The sequence below is a fragment of the Ochotona princeps genome, chromosome 15 (assembly GCF_030435755.1).
Source record: "Ochotona princeps isolate mOchPri1 chromosome 15, mOchPri1.hap1, whole genome shotgun sequence".
Classification (NCBI taxonomy): Eukaryota; Metazoa; Chordata; class Mammalia; order Lagomorpha; family Ochotonidae; genus Ochotona; species Ochotona princeps.
Genome location: NC_080846.1, coordinates 29575660 through 29593811, shown reverse-complemented (window position 1 = coordinate 29593811; position 18152 = coordinate 29575660). Strand labels below are relative to the sequence as shown.

The window sequence follows — 18152 nt, the reverse complement described above, 5'->3', positions numbered from 1 at the left end:
AATATTTTCTTTTGTCTTAAGGCAAAAGAAATACCAGAACTGAGTAGTTTTTTCGTTTGTATAGATGATGTTATCTACATTGCAGATAACATTTGCATTTTTCACTTGTAGTGGGCACATTGCAAAAGAAAAGCTTCTCATATGGCATGACTTCAACTTTAAGAACATATTTTAACATTAAGAGTGTCAAAAACTCAGCTTATTATTATCCCTTAATTATTTCCCCATTATCATGATGATATTATATACTCTAAAGCTGCTTCAAAAGCATTTTGTTCTTGAATGTTGATGTTAGTCGTAAAGGAAACCATTTGCATATAAACAAAGTCATATCTGAAATAGATGTTCTTAAATCCAAAATGAGCTTCATATTAGAATGCTAGAGAATGGGATTCTTTCATATAGAAACAATTATAGTTGAGAAAAAATAACCTGAAGACTTATAGTGTTTAACCACTTTGCACATTATACATTTTGAATGGAAAACAGACATTATGTTCAGGTTCAAGCATATAGAAGGCTTAACAGAGAATTATAGTGATGAGGAGTGATGTTAGTCATAAGTTGGTACTTTATTGTTATATTAGAAGATTTTCTGCAGAAGCACAGTGAGGCTCAGAAGCTTCCACGCTGTCACCTGGGGTGCTCTTGCTAATTCCGGCTGTTCGTGTATATCATCTGTTAGTAAAACACCACAGTGAACAGTCAGCTCAGTTCAAGCACAAACATTGAACTTAATACTGAAGTATTTTGATACATACGAGTATGGGTAGTGATAACTTCAGGCATACTGATTTGTGGAACTTCTAAGGAGGAAAATAAAAGATAAAATTACCAAACAAAAAATGTTCACTTTCTTTCCTGTTAAAACATAATAATCAATTTAGGAAAATGTTTTTGATCTTTTTGTTTAAGAAGGTGAAAGCATGTTACTCAAATTCTGCAGTGCTTACAAATCTTTAGGATGCAACCCACCATGCCAACAAATACTTTAGTATGTCTCTTGTGTTGAGACCATGAAGTCTAAAACAGGCAAAACCACCAAACAGCACTTTGCCTTTAGCACTACACCATGTCCAATTCCTATTTCCTGAAAGACTTATAATTTTCTCACGTGGAGCTTTAGGTACCCAGAAACCTCCATTAAATTTCTTATCCATTTCTTTAATGGTCGTTGTTTTCAAACTTGCTCCATGGCTTCTCCATAGATCTTCCTTCCTTGCTGCTGACTATTGTAATGTTATCCTTCACTTTGTTAAAAAATTAGTTTGCTTTCTTATTTCATTGATATATATTCATGGATTAAACAATATATTATTCATACATATATGATTTCTACTGGCTAGAGTGCATGATATAGGCTTATGCTATAAAAATTCTCAGGAAAAAATAAGTCTCCTTATAGCACAGGCAAGGGTGAGTGTGAATCCATCATCAATTTTAAAACTGAATAATTGAAATGAATAAAAATGATTATCTCAAAGAATGTTAAGGCTTGTAAAAAATCTAAAATAAATCAAATAATAGAAAATAATGAGGAATTTAATTATAATAATAGCTTAATTGAATAAGACCTTATCTGGTGCATTTTGTTTCAATTCTCATATTTATTCCTTTTAGACTTCTCCTTAGTTAAGCATTCTGAATCCAATGTCTGGATACATTATCATCAAGCTATGTCTCTGGTCTCTCAGAAAGGAAGTCATTATAGATAGATTATTGATAGATGGATGGTGGATAATCAACAAAATAGACAAAAAGCTAAAAATCAAAAGTCATAGGACTTAAGTAGAATGTAGCTACAGACATAGCAGAAAAACTTACACAAGAATTTCATTAAAACTAATGTATAACAAGAAATTTGCTGAAGTTTCCCTGAAACTAAATATCATGTGGCCATTAAGTATATAAAACCAGCAATTTAAACTTAGAAGCATATAAAATGTATACACACATGGATCCATATGTACACCAAAAAAATAGGCTTATAGGGAAATTATTCCAACCATTCAAAATTAAATAATCAGAGTCTTGTATTAAGTAGAGCCAAATCTTAAAGGATGCAATATTCCCAAGTTGTAGCTTATTTTATAAGGCTATCATAATCTCAAATTCAAAATCATGCACAGAGTTAAAGAAAATTTTTACACCAACTAAAATTAAATACCAGGCCCAGTGGCATGGCCTAGTGGCTAAAGTCCTCACCTTGAATGTCCCGGGATCCCATATGGGCGCCGGTTCTTATCCCGGCAGCTCCACTTCCCATCCAGCTCCCTGCTTGTGGCCTGGGAAAGCAGTTGAGGACGGCCCAGAGCTTTGCGACCCTGCACCCACGTGGGAGACCCGGAAGAAGTTCCTGTTTCCCAGCATCGGATCGGCATAGCACCGGCTGTTGTGGTCACTTGGGGAGTGAATCATCGGACAGAAGATCTTCCTCTCTGTCTCTCCTCTCTGTATATCTGACTTTGTAATAAAATAAATAAAATCTTAAAAAAAAAAAGTTAAATTAAATACCAAAATTACAAATAAAAAGTGAGCAAGAACAAATCATAAACAAGTCATCTATAATAATGTACAAATTAGCTTAAACACAGAGTGAAAGATTAGCCTACTGCTGCATTGCTAGGTCATTATTTAATTATCAAAACCTTTTGAAATTTTACATGTGACAAGGTTGCATTAGAAGTCTTTTAGTACAGTTTAAAACAATGACACATTAAAGGTAAAAGTGTAAAATTAAACATCAATTTTAATCAAAATTATTAACATTAAGGAAAAGAGAATGATCTGCTTGTAAGCAAGACTAATAAAAAAAATCAAATATGCATAATGGTGAGACATAGTTTTTTTTAGATTTATTTATTTTTATTACAAAGTCAGATATACAGAAAGGAGGAGAGACAGAGAGGAAGATCTTCCATCCGATGATTCACTCCCCAAGTGAGCCGCAACGGGCCGGTGCTATGCTGATCCAAAGGCAGGAGCCAGAAACTTCCTCCAGGTCTCCCATACGGTTGCAGGGTACCAAGGCTCTGGACTGTCCTCGACTGCCTTCCCAGGCCACAAGCAGGGAGCTTGATGGGAAGTGGAGCTTCCGGGATTAGAACCAGCGCCCATATGGGATCCCGGGGCGTTCAAGGCGAGGACTTTAGCCACTAGGCCACGCCGCCGGGCTCAAGACATAGTTTTTTTTTTTTTTTAAAGATGTATTCATTTTATTACAGCCAGATATACACAGAGGAGGAGAGACAGAGAGGAAGATCTTCCATCCGATGATTCACTCCCCAAGTGAGCCGCAACAGGCCGGTGCTATGCCGATCCGATGCTGGGAACCAGGAACCTCTTCCAGGTCTCCCACGTGGGTGCAGGGTCCCAATGCATTGGGCCGTCCTCAACTGCTTTCCCAGGCCACAAGCAGGGAGCTGGATGGGAAGTGGAGCTGCCGGGATAAGAACCGGCGCCCATATGGGATCCCGGGACATTCAAGGTGAGGACTTTAGCCACTAGGCCATGCCGCTGGGCCCAAGACATAGTTTTTAAAGCAAGATCAGAGAATATCCACTAACACAGCTTATTTTCAACTTCACAGTTGACAACTTTTTATTTTTAGAAGTAAATAATGGATATTAAGAAATAACCTGCTTATAATGATAGAAAATCAACTATTAGAATTATATTAAAGTATGGTAATATTCCTAGAAATAAGACTAACAGAGCATTAATATTTCAATAACTCAGCAAAATTAGTTAATTAGAAATATTCAAAGTAGCAACAAATACAAGTCAACAAGAAATCTGTGCAATATCTCTACCACGAATATTTTGATGCTTAAATGTAAAAAAAAAAACTAAACAATTTCATTTAAATACACTATGTTGTGAAATATTAATTCTTCCTGAATTTGTCTGTACATTCAGTAATTTTCCCAACCAAGGTTCCAATAAGGGCATCTCTAGAATTGGTACACTTATCTTGAAATTAATGTTAAGCCCAAAGGATTAAGAATAGCCAAATACTTTCTGAATATTTGGAAAAAGAACAAGTTGGAAAAACACTTTCACTTCAGTATCAGAGCTCACTATAATCTTTGCAGGCCTGTGGTGCTGTCTTAGAATGTGTGGGCAATAGTTGACTCATTTCTTGGATGAAATAGCTTGCAACAGAATAAACCTCTTTATGAGTACCACTAGATAAAACCAATAAAGTATCAATAAATACTATTTTGGAACATTAGAGATTTGGTAATCCAATGGGTTTAGCAGTCAGCACTGCAGAGCCAGAGATCCACAGAAAGAATAGTATTTTTCAGTTAATGTGATGAAAGCTGCTTTTCCTATGGGCAAGGTCAAGGCTGAAACTCTAGGTTGTGTCTGGTGAAGACTGATTTGGGGGAGGCAGAGCATCTACTACCCCTTCTGGTGGCCTTGCGTGTCTGGAACCATCAAAGAGGTGGGCTTTTAGTTTAAGATGAATTTTGATGAATTTTGAAACTGTGAGGAGAAAGAGGCTAAGGTGAAGTTTTCAGCAATTTCATAGGGCGGACATAAGGACTAGAGCTGAGAACCCCCAGGGAAGGACTCTCAGTGAGCGTGCAAGGCTCTCATGGAAACTGGGGAATTCAGCAAGGCTCGAACTGAGCTTTCCAAAACTTCTAAGTCAGCCTTCAATACCCTGTGTTTGGTTTGAGTTGGATAAACTTGATCCACCAATTCAGCAGAGGAAAAAGTAGAAACATAGGCATTTTTATTTTAAAAACATAGTCTAGTAAAAATTTTTATGCATACCATGTTTTTCTATGAATCATTGCTATGAAATAAACATCTCCAAAATGTAATGGTTTATAGCTAAAATAATTTACTATTTCTCTTCATAATATGGATTGTCTTATGTTAATATATAATTACTTTGATATATGTGGTTTAACATATGTGGGTTCAACATCAAAGGTGTATTTACCTACAGCTCAGTTAGGGTTGAAACACCAGGAAGGCCCCTCCTCTTGAAGTTTTCACAAAGCTGCCTTTCCTGAAGGAGCCAATATAGCAAAATTCAATGCTGCCAGATCTTTTAAAGGTTCTAGACACATAAATGACAGTCTCATGGCCCATGTAAAGAGCAGAAAGTTGGAGTCAAGACTACACTTCATGGACTATTTTACTACAAAACCCAGGGGACACTAGGGGACATTTTACAAATGTCCCTTTGAATACTGTTTTTGCTGCGTTTCATGGGTTCTAATATTTTCATTTAAACTTTCTTCAAAAAGTTTTTCTTTTTTTCTTATTTCTTCAGTGACACATACCTCATATAGTAACATTTTCTTCAAGAAAGTTTTTGATTTTCTTTCACATTTCTTTAGTGACATATTGGTCATTCAGTAGCATGTTATTTAACTTCATGTTATTATAAATTTTCTATCTTTCATCCTGTTCTTGATTTTGTTTTATGGTTTTTCATTTAAGGGAATGTATAATAACTGTGTAATAGAAACTGTCATAACAAAAGGTGAAGATACAATGCAGTATGCATCTCTACTTCCAAATGAAAGATGGACTCCCAATGAAACTGTTAAATATATCTTGATGGTGGGATGCTGGACTCTGCCATTGTCCATACTTACAGTGTCAGGATACACTTAAATAGCAGAATGATGGACTTATGACTATTTATGAAGACCTATGCTATTGTAATAACATGAGGGAAATCAGTGTGGTGGGACTTGGTGAGGGGACAGGAGAACTCCCACTGCTACAGAACTGTATTTAATAATAATAATAAAAATAAAAGAAAATAAATGATTTCAGTTGATTTCCTCTGTGTTGAACAGTTTAGAGCAAACGCAAAGGAGAAGAGGGTGATTTCAGGTGGTTCAGGCAGAAAAGACAATAGGTTGGATCCAGGGATGAAGGGGGAAGGAAAATAATGGATGTTATCATTGTTGCTTTTTATCCCTTTGACTAGAAATCGTTAAATTACAAACAGAAAATAAGTAGTAAGTTTACTTAAAAGCTGCTTAGAATTGGAAAAAAACGAAAAAAAAATTAAATTTGATTAAGAGGGAACATATTTCTAGTTAAACTTGTAACAATTTTTAATAAGTAAAAATTTGAATATAGAAAAATTAATGTCTCATAAGACTAAAAAATATAACAGAGAACATATCTAGCTAATCACAGAACAGATGTAGTCACTCTGGTGCCCTCTTTCAATCACTAATTCCTTTTTCATCTCCAAAAGCACTACTATCCCAGCTCTAATTGCATTATTTTTATTTCTGTACTCATTCATAGTACCACATATATGATCATCTTCTTCATTCACAATTTTACTTGCTTTTCAGAAAGGATTTACACAGTGACCCATAGAAGATTGTTGGTTTTAAGAGTCAAAAAGCTAATTACACAGAGAAGTATGTTACTTTTAAGTCAGAGTTAATTTAGACATTGAATGAGTCACTGTTTATAATAACAACTAGGGAAAGGATGCGAATGGAAAGCAGGACAGATAAGAAACATGTCAGTGAGTGGTTCTGTGGTGTGCAAACCAAGCTGGATCAGAGTTGTACTTCATTTTGATCCATTCCTTAACATAAGGCAGAACTATTATCTAAAGCGTGAACATTCGTGTTAAATAATTTACACATATATGTAATATATATATATTGTATATACACTTATATACATATTATATTTAGCAAACAAATTTTATTTATAAACTATTGAGGAATCAAATTCTAACATGTGATGAGTTTATGCAAATTTTACATTTCAGATAAAATATTTTTTACTTACTGCAGAGATTCTTTACGCATTTCTCACTTTGTTCACACTCAGAACAGGGTGGTCCTTTTTTGTAGGGGTGTTGACCTCGATAATTCCCCCTACAAAAAGAGAAACACTGATAAGCTAATTTTTTAATTTAAGTTGTATGAATAATTAAATCATGAATGTTGAAAAACAGAAATTTTGTCCCAATTTTATATGTATTAATTTTATTCAAAGAAACAGTTAATACTGCTTTTCACAGGGTATTCCTGAATCACTTGGCAGCTAGTCTTGAATATTTACTGAAATTCAGAATAGATTTGAACTCACGGTAATTGTCATGTGCAAACTTTTTCCATAGCCACTATGATTATTTCTTCCTTTTGTACAATGGTAGGTGAAGTTTAAATTTCCAATTAAAATCCCTAGCTTCTGCTTTTAGAGCACAATGTAAAAGGACAATTCAGTAATTACTACCTATTTTTATCTTATTCTGGAGCAAAGATTTGACAGCCAATATACCTGCTTCTCAATAATATAAGCCTGCATGTTTCTGGTAAGTCTCTGTCGTTATCAGCTGTGTGTCTGTTGAGGACTTTGAAAATGTTATCTTCTAGATTTCACAAAAACAAAAAACAACAGCAACAAAAAACAACAGCCAAAAATGAACCAAAAAGCTCAAGGGCAGTGCCAAATGTTCATTGCATTGTTTCTGTGAATATTTTGAATACCCTCATAATAATGCTGCTAACACTGACTTAGGGAAGATGCCATTAATTATTATGCATTCTTTCACCTATTGGACATTTGCTTTGGACGACTATAAAAGCAGTTCCTTTGAACATTTCAAACATTCATGTCTAAGCGTTTATGTGTGTGTACATCTACCAGCAATGGACAATTGCAGGTCTTCCACATTTTCTTCTAGCAAATGGAGTGGCCACCCTCTAGTCTGGTTGTATTTTCCTATGACTAATGTTGCTGAACATTCTTTGGATGTTTGTAACTTCAATCTTCTTTGTTAGTCTTGTGTCCATTTTCCAAAACAAAATGCATTTGCGCAGCAGTTAAGACACTGCTTGGGATATCCACAATCCACACCAGAGGGTCTGTATCTGAATCCTGACTCCACTTCTGCTAACAGCTTCCTGCTAATCGCCACAGGAAATGCAACAGGTGAGGGTTGAGCTAGCTGAGTTCCCTCCGATGTGCGTGTGAGACGCACAGGTCTATCTCTGCATGTTTTCCTTTTAAGGAAAACAAATAAATTGAAAATGCTGAGTTTGAAATTGTCATGATATTGACTTGTGACAGTTTTTTCTGTAGTTTCAGCACAGGTACTTTATTTGGTGTATGATTTGCAGACTTCAACTATGGCTTGTCTTTTCATCTTGTCACCCCAGCATCTCTGAAAGACACCTGGTTTAGTACTTGGTCTTTTATGGATCATGCCTTAGTTGTACTAGTTGGGACTGTCTAGAGGTCACATGTTTTTCTTTGAAAAATTTTATATCTTAGGTTTTTCATTTATGTTTGTGACCATTGTGCATTAATTTTCTCATATCATGTATACTGAAGTCACCTTTCCCACTCATGTGGATGACACAGCACCATTTGTTTAACAGTTATTATTTTCCCCTCACTGGATTGCCTTTGTATATTTCTGAAAGAAAAACCTATTGAACAAATATGGCCATTTGTGTATAGGCTTATTACTGGATCATTTCACCTCACTTGTATTTATTTTTCTAACTATATGTTTCCCATATGTTTCTTCTATTTTACTCGATTTAATCATTTTGAAAGACATAATTAACATTAGGCTTCAGGGCTTGGTGCAGTAGCCTCGTGGTTAAAGTCCTTGCCTTGCACGCACCGGCATCCCATAGGGCGCTGGTTATAATCCTGCCAGCTCCACTTTCCATCCAGCTCCCTGCTTGTGCCTTGGGAAAGCAGGTGAGAATGACCCAAATTCTTGGGACCCTGCACTAGCATGGGAGAACCAAGTGGGAGCACCCGGAGCAAGCTCCTGGCTCCTGGCTTCAGATTGGCTCAGCTCCAGCCACAGCAGCTGCTTTGAAGTGAATCATCGGATTGAAGATCTTTCTGTTTTTCCTTCTCTCTGAATATCTCATTTTCCAATAGAAAATGAAATAAATCTTTATAAAATAAAAAAAACATTGACCTTTCAATTTGTTTGAAGTTATTTTACTTATTGTATGTCCATGTCATTTACAAATGATTGTTTTACACAATATTTTATATGACTTATTTGTTGGAATCATAAAAGTCTGCTGGTCTTACTATTAAGATTATATTAAATTTATAGGTGCACACATTTTTTTAAAAGATTTTATTATTATTGGAAAGCTGGATATACAGAGAGGAGGAGAGACAGAGAGGAAGATCTTTTGTCCGATAATTCACTCCCCAAGTGAGCCGCAACGGCTGGTGTGCGCCGATCCCAAGCCGGGAACCTGGAACCTCCTCCGGGTCTCCCACGTGGGTGAAGGGTCCCAAAGCTTTGGGCCGTCCTCGACTGCTTTCCCAGGCCACAAGCAGGGAGCTGGATGGGAAGTGGAGCTGCCGGGATTAGAACCGGCGCCCATATGGGATCCCGGGGCATTCAAGGTGAGGACTTAAGCCGCTAGGCCATGCCGCTGGGCCCCCACACATTTTCTAACTCATAAAAAACTGGGTATCTCTGGTTGTTTGTTTCTTCATTAATTTCTTTCATTAATATTGTGGAGTCTTTAGTGCAGAGAAATTTCTCTTCTTCAGGGTGATCTTTCCCTAAATATGCTTTATCTTTGAGAAAGATAAATTGTGTAGTCATTTTAACTTAGTTTCTGAACGTTTATTACTAGTATACATTTGATTTTATACTGATATTGAATCCTAAAAGATAGCCGAACAGAATACAGAAAGAGCTCAAGATTTGACAGCAGTAAATCAACAATCCATTTAAGAAATGGGCAAAGGATATGAGCAAACAGTTTTCAAAAGATGAAATAGAAATAGCCAACTGACACATGAAAATAAGGAGCACGTTCCATCACGGAAATGTAGGTAAGTGCCACAATTAAATTTTACTGCACTGCAGTGATAATGGGATCATCCAAACATCAGAGAACAAGTGGCCAGTACAGTGGAACTGCAGGCTAATCTGCTGCCCTGTGGAGCCAGCATCCCCTATGAGAGCTGGTTCATGCACCAGCTGCTCCACCTCCAATCCTGCTCTCCACTTATGGCCTTGGAAAACAGAAGAGGATGACCCAGGTTCTTGGGACATTACATCCATGTGGGAGACCCAGAAGAAGCTTCTGGCTCCTAGCTTCACATCAGCTCAGCTGGGGTCACTGAGGCCATTTGGTGGAGTGAACCAGCAGGTGGTAGACCTTCTTTTTCTATCTCTCCTCTCTCTGTAAAATCTGCCTTTCTAAATAAAAATAAATAAGTCTTTAAAAAGGTACCCTAATGTACTATTGTTCAGAATCTAAACTAATAGAAGCACTGTGAAAGACAGTGTGAAAATTCCTCAAATAACTGAAAACAGTTACATTATGATAGTCATCTGACTCCTGAGAATTTATTCAAAATGAAATAAGCATACGAGAGTATTATTTGTGTCCCGATGTTTACTGTAGCTTAATTCACCATGCTAAGATAAGAAATCAACCCAGATGTCTATTAACTGGTAACTGGATAACGAAAATATGGCATAAATGTACACTATGGAATATTACTCCACCATAAACAAGAATGAAATTTTAATTTTGCAACAAAATGGATGCAAATGGAAGACATAATGCTTAGCAAAATTAGCCAGTAGCAAAAGCACAAATATCATATGTTTTCTATGATTTGTGCAGTATCAAAGAACACTCACACACACACACAACTGATTAAATGAAATGAAATGATCACTTTGGGATATGACTGGCATTTTTAGCCTGTAATTTATACTCAAGTGGCAATGTGGTCTTATGGTCTTCTTACTTTTTACTTATTGAATATTATTGTTAGTTGCAAATTAAGGCTGTGAATATAGAGTAGATTAAAATTATCTATGTTCAAATACAGCTGAAGAGAAAGGCATGGAGATAAACAGGCAATGGAGAGGGAAGAAGGATAATGGGATTATCTTCCTAGAACTGTAACTATGGATTATATAAAATTTGTTCTTTGTATATTTATATATATATATATATATACATATATATATATATATTTAAAAATGCTAAACAGAGTTTGTAGTTTTAGGAGGGTTTAGGTGAATCCCATTGTATTTTCTACATTGTCTACCAGTTAACAAAGTATGGCCCACAGGCTGTGACCTGTGACCTGTTTTTATGCAAAATGTAATTTAAGAACAGTTTTTAGTTCCAGATTTTAACGGGAAGGCTTCTAGTTTTTCCCCATTTAGTATGATATTGGCATTGGGTTTATCATAAATTGCTTTGATTATGTTGTAGAATGTTCTGGAACTAGATAGGGATGTCCACTCTCACCGCTACTCTTCAATATAGTTTTGGAAGTTCTTGCCAGAGCTATTAGACAAGAAAAAGAAATTAAAGGAATACAAATTGGAAATGAGGAATTAAAATTATTGCTATTCGCAGATGACATGATTCTCTATATAGGAGAACCAAAAGACTCAGTCAAAAGACTATTGGGGGCCCGGCGGCGTGGTCTAGCGGCTAAAGTCCTCGCCTTGAAAGTCCCGGGATCCCATATGGGCGCCGGTTCTAATCCCGGCAGCTCCACTTCCCATCAAGCTCCCTGCTTGTGGCCTGGGAAAGCAGTTGAGGACGGCCCAATGCTTTGGGACACTGCACCCACGTGGGAGACCTGGAAGAGGTTCCAGGTTCCCGGCTTGGGATCGGCGCGCACCGGCCCGTTGAGGCTCACTTGGGGAGTGAATCATCGGATGGAAGATCTTCCTCTCTGTCTCTCCTCCTCTGTGTATATCTGGCTGTAATAAAATGAATAAATCTTTAAAAAAAAAAAGACTATTGGAACTCATAAGAGACTTTGGCAAAGTAGCAGGATACAAAATTAATGAACACAAATCAATGGCATTCGTGTATACAAATAATTCCGCCACTGAGGAAGAAATTGTAAGTACAGTTCCCTTTAAAATAGAGAAAAAGAATCTTAAATACCTAAGAATTAAGTTAACTAAAGATGTGAAAGACCTCTACGATGAAAACTATAAATCGTTTAAAAAAGAAATAGAAGAAGATCTTGAAAAATGGAGAACCTTACCATGTTCTTGGATTGGCAGGACCAACATCATCAAAATGGCCATATTACCGAAAGCAATATATAGATTCCACGCAATCCCAATCAAAATCCCAGCAATATTCTTCTCAGAAATAGAAAAGATGATACAGAAGTTCATCTGGAACAACAAAAGACCACGAATAGCTAAAGCTGTCTTGAAAAATAGAAATCAAACCGGAGGAATCACAATTCCAGACCTCAAGACATACTATAGAGCAGTGGTTATCAAAACAGTCTGGTACTGGTACAGAAACAGAGAAGAAGATCAGTGGAACAGAATAGAAATACCAGAAGGGGATCCACACATGTATAGTCAACTAATCTTTGACAAGAAAACAGAAAACAATCCAGGTAAAAAACCTGGTCTATTCAATAAAAACTGTTGGGACAACTGGATAGCAGCTTGCAGAATAAAGAAGCAGGACCCGTACCTGTCGCACTATACAAAAATCAGCTCTAATTGGCTCAAGGACTTAAATTTACACCCAGAAACTATTAAACTACTAAAGGAAAACATAGGAAGCACACTCCAAGATATAGGAACAGGGAAAGACTTTTTAGAAAAGACGCCTAAAGCAACGGCGATCAAATCCAAAATGAACAAATGGGACTATATCAAACTAAAAAGTTTCTTTACAGCAAAAGAAACAATTAAAAAAGTGAAGAAACAACCTACAGAATGGGAAAAAAATTTTTGCATTCTACACACGTGACAGGGGACTAATATCTAGGATCTACAAAGAGCTTCAGAAACCCAAGGATAGTGAAAAAATAAACCCTGTAGCAAAATGGGCAAAGGAAATGAACAGACGTTTCTCAAAAGAACAGATACAAATAGCTAATAAATATATGAAAAGATGCTCAGGCTCTCTAGCCATTAGAGAGATACAAATGAAAACCACCTTGAGGTACCACCTAACTCCTGTGAGACTGGCCTACATTCAGAATTCGAAAAACAACACATGCTGGCGTGGATGTGGGGAAAAAGGTACCCTCCTTCACTGCTGGTGGGAGTGTAGGCTAGTACAATCATTGTGGAAATCCATATGGAGAGTGCTTAGAAAATTGCAAATAAACCTGCCATATGACCCAGCAATCCCGCTCTTAGGAATATACCCAACAGAAGTGAAATCTGCATACGAGAAGGGGATCTGTAGTCCTATATTCACAGCAGCACAATCCACAATAGCAATGTCATGCAAACAAACCAGATGTGCGTCTAAGGAAGAATGGTTAAAAAAACTGTGGTACATCTATTCAATGGAATATTATTCAGCTGTCAAGAAGAACGATATTATTCTATTCAAAACCAGGTGGTCCCAACTAGAAACTATTATGCTCAGCAAAATGAGTCAATCACAAAAGAATAAATACCATATATTCTCTCTCATATAAGAAAGCCAACATGGAAAGGTAGAGTTCATCAAGTGCCCATGGAGTTCTGATCTAAATATAGATTGCTGCAAGTCAGGTCCCACGGCAAGAGATGGTGAAAATTCTCTGTTCTAGGCATGTTGGCATTTCATGGATGAAGTAACAGCAGAGTATATTTAGCATGTTGTGAACATGAATATGGCAAATTGGCAGTTTCCGTCAGTTGCTGGCAATAGTTTAGAGTGATGACAAATATTATTTTGATTTTTTTGTGTGTTATTTAGTTATGAGGAAAGTGTATTGTAAGCAGTCCATTTGATGGTTTACTAATTTCCTTGTTGTTGAGAAGTCCGAGTTGATTATGTATTTAATTTGATAACAATTTGTGTGCTATGAATTGCATTAAGAGTTATGTAGGGCAGAGATGATGCTTACTAAATGTACAAAATGGATTGATGAGATTAGCCAGTTAAATCTTTTCACCAGTAAGGCACTCAACAGCCCATGAGATATTTATTAAAAATGTCAAGTAAATCCTCTTATTTTTGTATCATAGTGTCAAATAGCAGTAAAATAAACATGTTAAGATCCTTAATCTACTGCTATGTTTCACTGTAAAATTTACCTTTGTTAAAATTTGCTTCTGTTCAAATTTGTTGAGATCGCACGTAAAAGTATCCTAATATTACTTTGGCTGGTATTTTCTAATTACTGTATAATATGTTGGGAATGTAAATTTTATTTGAATGTCAACTACAGTTAAGCATGTGCCGTTTGTTTTTCTTGCTCAGGTTTTGTAATTTGATCGAATGTTTTTATTATAGTTTAATAAGTGCTTGCTTTATTTAAAAAAAAAAGAACAGTTTTTAAAGAAATATTTAAGTGGTTTTTGAAAATGAAAAAAACAAAGAAAAATAAGTATGTAACACAGATTGTGACATACAAAGTCTAACTTTTTGGTTTTTGTTTTTTGCTATTACTTGTAATGTTAACTACTGTATTACACAATTGACATTTACTAGGTTTAAAATATTCTCTAGGGACCGCCATGGTAGCCTACTTGCTAAAGTTCTCATCTTGCCTGCACCAGGATCGCATATGGACACCGATTCTAATCCCAGTGGCTCTGCTTCCCATCCAGCTCCCTGCCTGTGGCTTGGGAAAGTAGTAGAGGATGGGCCAAAGGCTTGGACCCTGCACCCATGTGGGAAACCTGGAAGAGGTTCCTGGATCCTAGCTTCGGATTGGCTCAACTCTGGCCATTGCGGCCACTTGGGGAGTGAATCAGCAGATGGAAAATCCTCCTCTCTGTGTCTCCTCCTATCTGTGTATCTGTATCTGCCTTTCCAATAAAAAAATTAAAAAATTTTTTTCTAGGGTCAGTGTGATGGGTCAGTTGGCTAATATCCTGCTGAAGGTGCTGTAATCCCTTAATGGGCGCCAGTTTGTGTCCTGGATGCTCCACTTCTAATACAGTTCCCTGCTTGTGGCCTGGAAAAGCAGCAGAAGATGGCCCAAAGCCTTGAGACCCTGTAACCACGTGGGAGATCAGGAAAAAGCAGCTGGCTCCTGGCTTTGGTTGGCTCAGCTCCAGCCTCTGGGGCCATTTGGGGACTGAACCATTGGATGAAAGATCTTTCTCCTGTCTCTCCTTGTCTCTATAAAATATCCCTTTCAAAATAAAAATAAATCTTTAAAAATGTATTTTTTATTTTTAATTTGCTGAGACATTTAATCAGGAATTTCACTGTATCAGAATCAGTTGAACCGATCAGATAATATTTATTTTCAGGTTGCCTAATAAGGTCACCTAGTTGATTTAAAAAAATTAAAAATAAAAAACACATCCTTCAGCTGCAGACAATTGCCTAGATTGCCTTGTACTTTGACAAGTGTCATATTGCTGGGAGAAAAGCAGCCAGTACCTGGCAGGCAATCTGGGTCTGATTAATAATGCCAAATATGTGCTGATATACCAGTATGCCAGCATAATTCCCTTTTTTTTTTTTTTTAAAAAAAGATATGTGGGCAAGGCAGGGAACACAGAGCTGGAAATCACAATCCCAGTCACCAGGTTGGGAGGCTGCAGATTGCCTGGGGAAGAGGGTCTGGGATCATACTGGAGTGGGAGCAGCTGAAGGCTCGTATGACAGGGGACGAATGACTAACAGGTCTTCCACAAACTGGGCCATTGCACTTGCAGGAAGCTGAGGGAGTGGAGACAGAGTGATTTAGAGGGGGAAACTGGACAGCATGTTTGGGTCAGGCAAAGGTTCCTGCCCACGTGGGAGACCCAGGTGGGCTAAATAGCATACATTGCCTGGCACTCACTGATACTCTCAAAAATCTGGAGCTAGAGAGTATGCCCGGCTGGCCTGTGAGTGTCACAGCAGATTCTAGGGTACACCATGCTGGGCCACAGCACTCACTAGAACACAAAAGAACTGGAGCCGGAGGCAGATTCTATAGGGGACTTGTGGGCTCCCCTCTGTGGGACTGCAACACCCTCTGGTTTACAGAGAGCTGTGGGCAGTTACGGGCCAAGGCAGGCTGGACTGCAGAACTCACCTGACAGGAAACTACATCACACTTGTGAGAGATGCACCGGGAGGAGGCTGGGCTGGGCAGGCCGCAGCACCTGCCAGTACATGCCAAGGCCAGGACTGAGGGCAAACCATGCCATGCAGGGTTGTTGTACTTATAGGCACTCATGAGATCTGGGGCTGGGAGTGGGCCTGGTAGAACTTAGGAAACTCCACTACCAGACCACAGATCCTACTGGGGAACATAAAAGCCAGAGCTGGGAGCAGGCCAGGCAAGGCTACAGCACTCTTCAGCATTTGTGCAGCCTGTGGCAGCCTGGCCTTAGCACTGCTGGCATGCATGAGAACCAGGATAGAGCATGAGCTTTGCCCGGCCAAGATAGGCTGCAACATCCACCAATGAGAGCTGAGACCGTGGGCAGGTCATGCCAGGCGTGGTCGAAGCACCTGCCAGTATATACAAAAACAGAGGCTGGGAATGGGCATGGAAGGGGAACTCTGAAGACTCTCCTTATGGATTGCAGCTCTCACTAGTGAGTACAAGAGCTGGGGTGGACTGGTCTGGGCAAGGCTGCAACACCCACTGGCTTGTGTGTGGACTTGGAATAAAGGTGGGCAAGACTAAGTGAGGCTGCAGAACTCATTGGTACTAATGAGAGGCAGAATGGGTTTGGGATAGGCCAGGCTACCATCCCCTGAAGCACATAATAACCAGGCCTGGGGGTGGGCTAGGTTGGGCTAGGCCACAGTAACCATCAGGATTGGAGGCTGGCCATGTCATTCTAGGCATTAGTACCTGCTGGCACATGCTAGATTCAATGCTGGAAGCAGGCCTGGTGATGAGCACAAAAGATGGGGCTGGAGGAAAGCCAGGCCTGGTTGGGCTGAAGAACCCATAGGCATATGTGTGGACCAAGTCTGGGGCACATTGGGCTGGGCCAGTACACAGCACACACTGGCAAGGGCAATAGCGAGGACAGGGTGCAGGTTGGGCCCAGTTGGACTGCAACACCTGCCAGTTCACATGAGGGTTGATGCTGGGAATGAGCTGACTTCCTGCACCTGCCACTGAGAGCTGGACTGGTGCTGAGCTGAGCCAGGCTGTAGCACCTGCTGATGAATGCTGAGATGGGTAGCAGGCCATCTCAGATTGTGATGCAGCATCTGCTGGCACATGCAAGATCCAGGGTTTGGAGCAGGCTTAGCAGTGGAAATATTTGGATGCCCCTTCTGGGCTGCTGCTTCCACAGGTGAGCATGAGAGCTGGGACTGGGGATAGGCAAGGCTAGGTGTGCATGAGAGCCATCATGTATACAGACCAACCATACCAGGCCACAGTACCATTTGGCAAGTGCCTGGACTGAGTGTAAGTCATGTAAGGCTTGACTTCAGTCCCCCCCGGCAAGCACAAGATCTGGGGCTGACAGCATGCCTGTAGTGGGAACTCCTGTGCTGGGCTGTACCTATTATTGGTGAGCATGAGAAACAAGGCAAGGGGTTGGCCAGATTGGATAAGGCAATGGCATCTGTCCGCATATGTGAGGTCTGGGTCTGGGCACAGAACAGACTGAGCTTAGCTGCTGCATCCATGGTTGTGCATGAGAGTCAGATTGGATTCAGGCTTGGGTGGATCAGGATGCAGCTGAGGTTGGCACATGCAAAAACAGGGGTTGGGTGTGGGTCAGTTGGGGATCTCTCCAACTAGGTCATGGAACCCCGCTGGTATACTTGAGGACCCGGTCTGTCTTGGGCAGACTGGACTGGGCCACAGCACTGTTGGTTTGTGTGAGAGATGGAGCTGGGGGCAGAACTAACTAGGCGGCTTCATCCACCAACATATGTTGGCTGGTGATGCAACTGACAGTCTGAACCTTACCCTGCAATGGTTGGTATATATAAAAGTTAAGCCTGGGTCACCCCAGGCAAGGTTTCTTGGCAGACTAGATGGTTGGACTAAGAACCCAGAAACAAGGAAAAAAGTCACAGGATATGTGGTCTGATCCTGGACTGCATGTGTTGGGAATGGGCCTCTGCAGTTGCTGATGCCTGTGCAGTGGACAGCATTTCCAGGTGCACACAGAAAACGTGACAACCAGTTTATATAGGCCAACAGGAGACACTGACTGCCTTGTCAGAGGATGGAAAGCAGAACAGATTGGACAATTCTCCTGTCCAAGCTTTACA

General features: G+C 39.2%; 1 protein-coding gene across 2 annotated transcripts in view; it reads right to left on the bottom strand.

Annotated features, from left to right (window-relative positions):
• Positions 1–557: 557 nt before the first annotated feature.
• LOC101529605 (GLIPR1-like protein 1) overlaps positions 558–18152 on the bottom strand; it is a 41832-nt gene continuing 24237 nt past the window's right edge. For both annotated transcript variants that reach the window (XM_058673621.1, XM_012926364.2), the window contains exons 4-6: positions 6793–6881; positions 762–806; positions 558–678 (exon numbers count right to left, since the gene is read on the bottom strand). In XM_058673621.1, coding sequence (XP_058529604.1) covers positions 584–678; positions 762–806; positions 6793–6881 — 229 coding nt within the window. In that variant the 3' untranslated portion in view covers positions 558–583. The remainder of the gene's footprint in view (positions 679–761; positions 807–6792; positions 6882–18152) is intronic.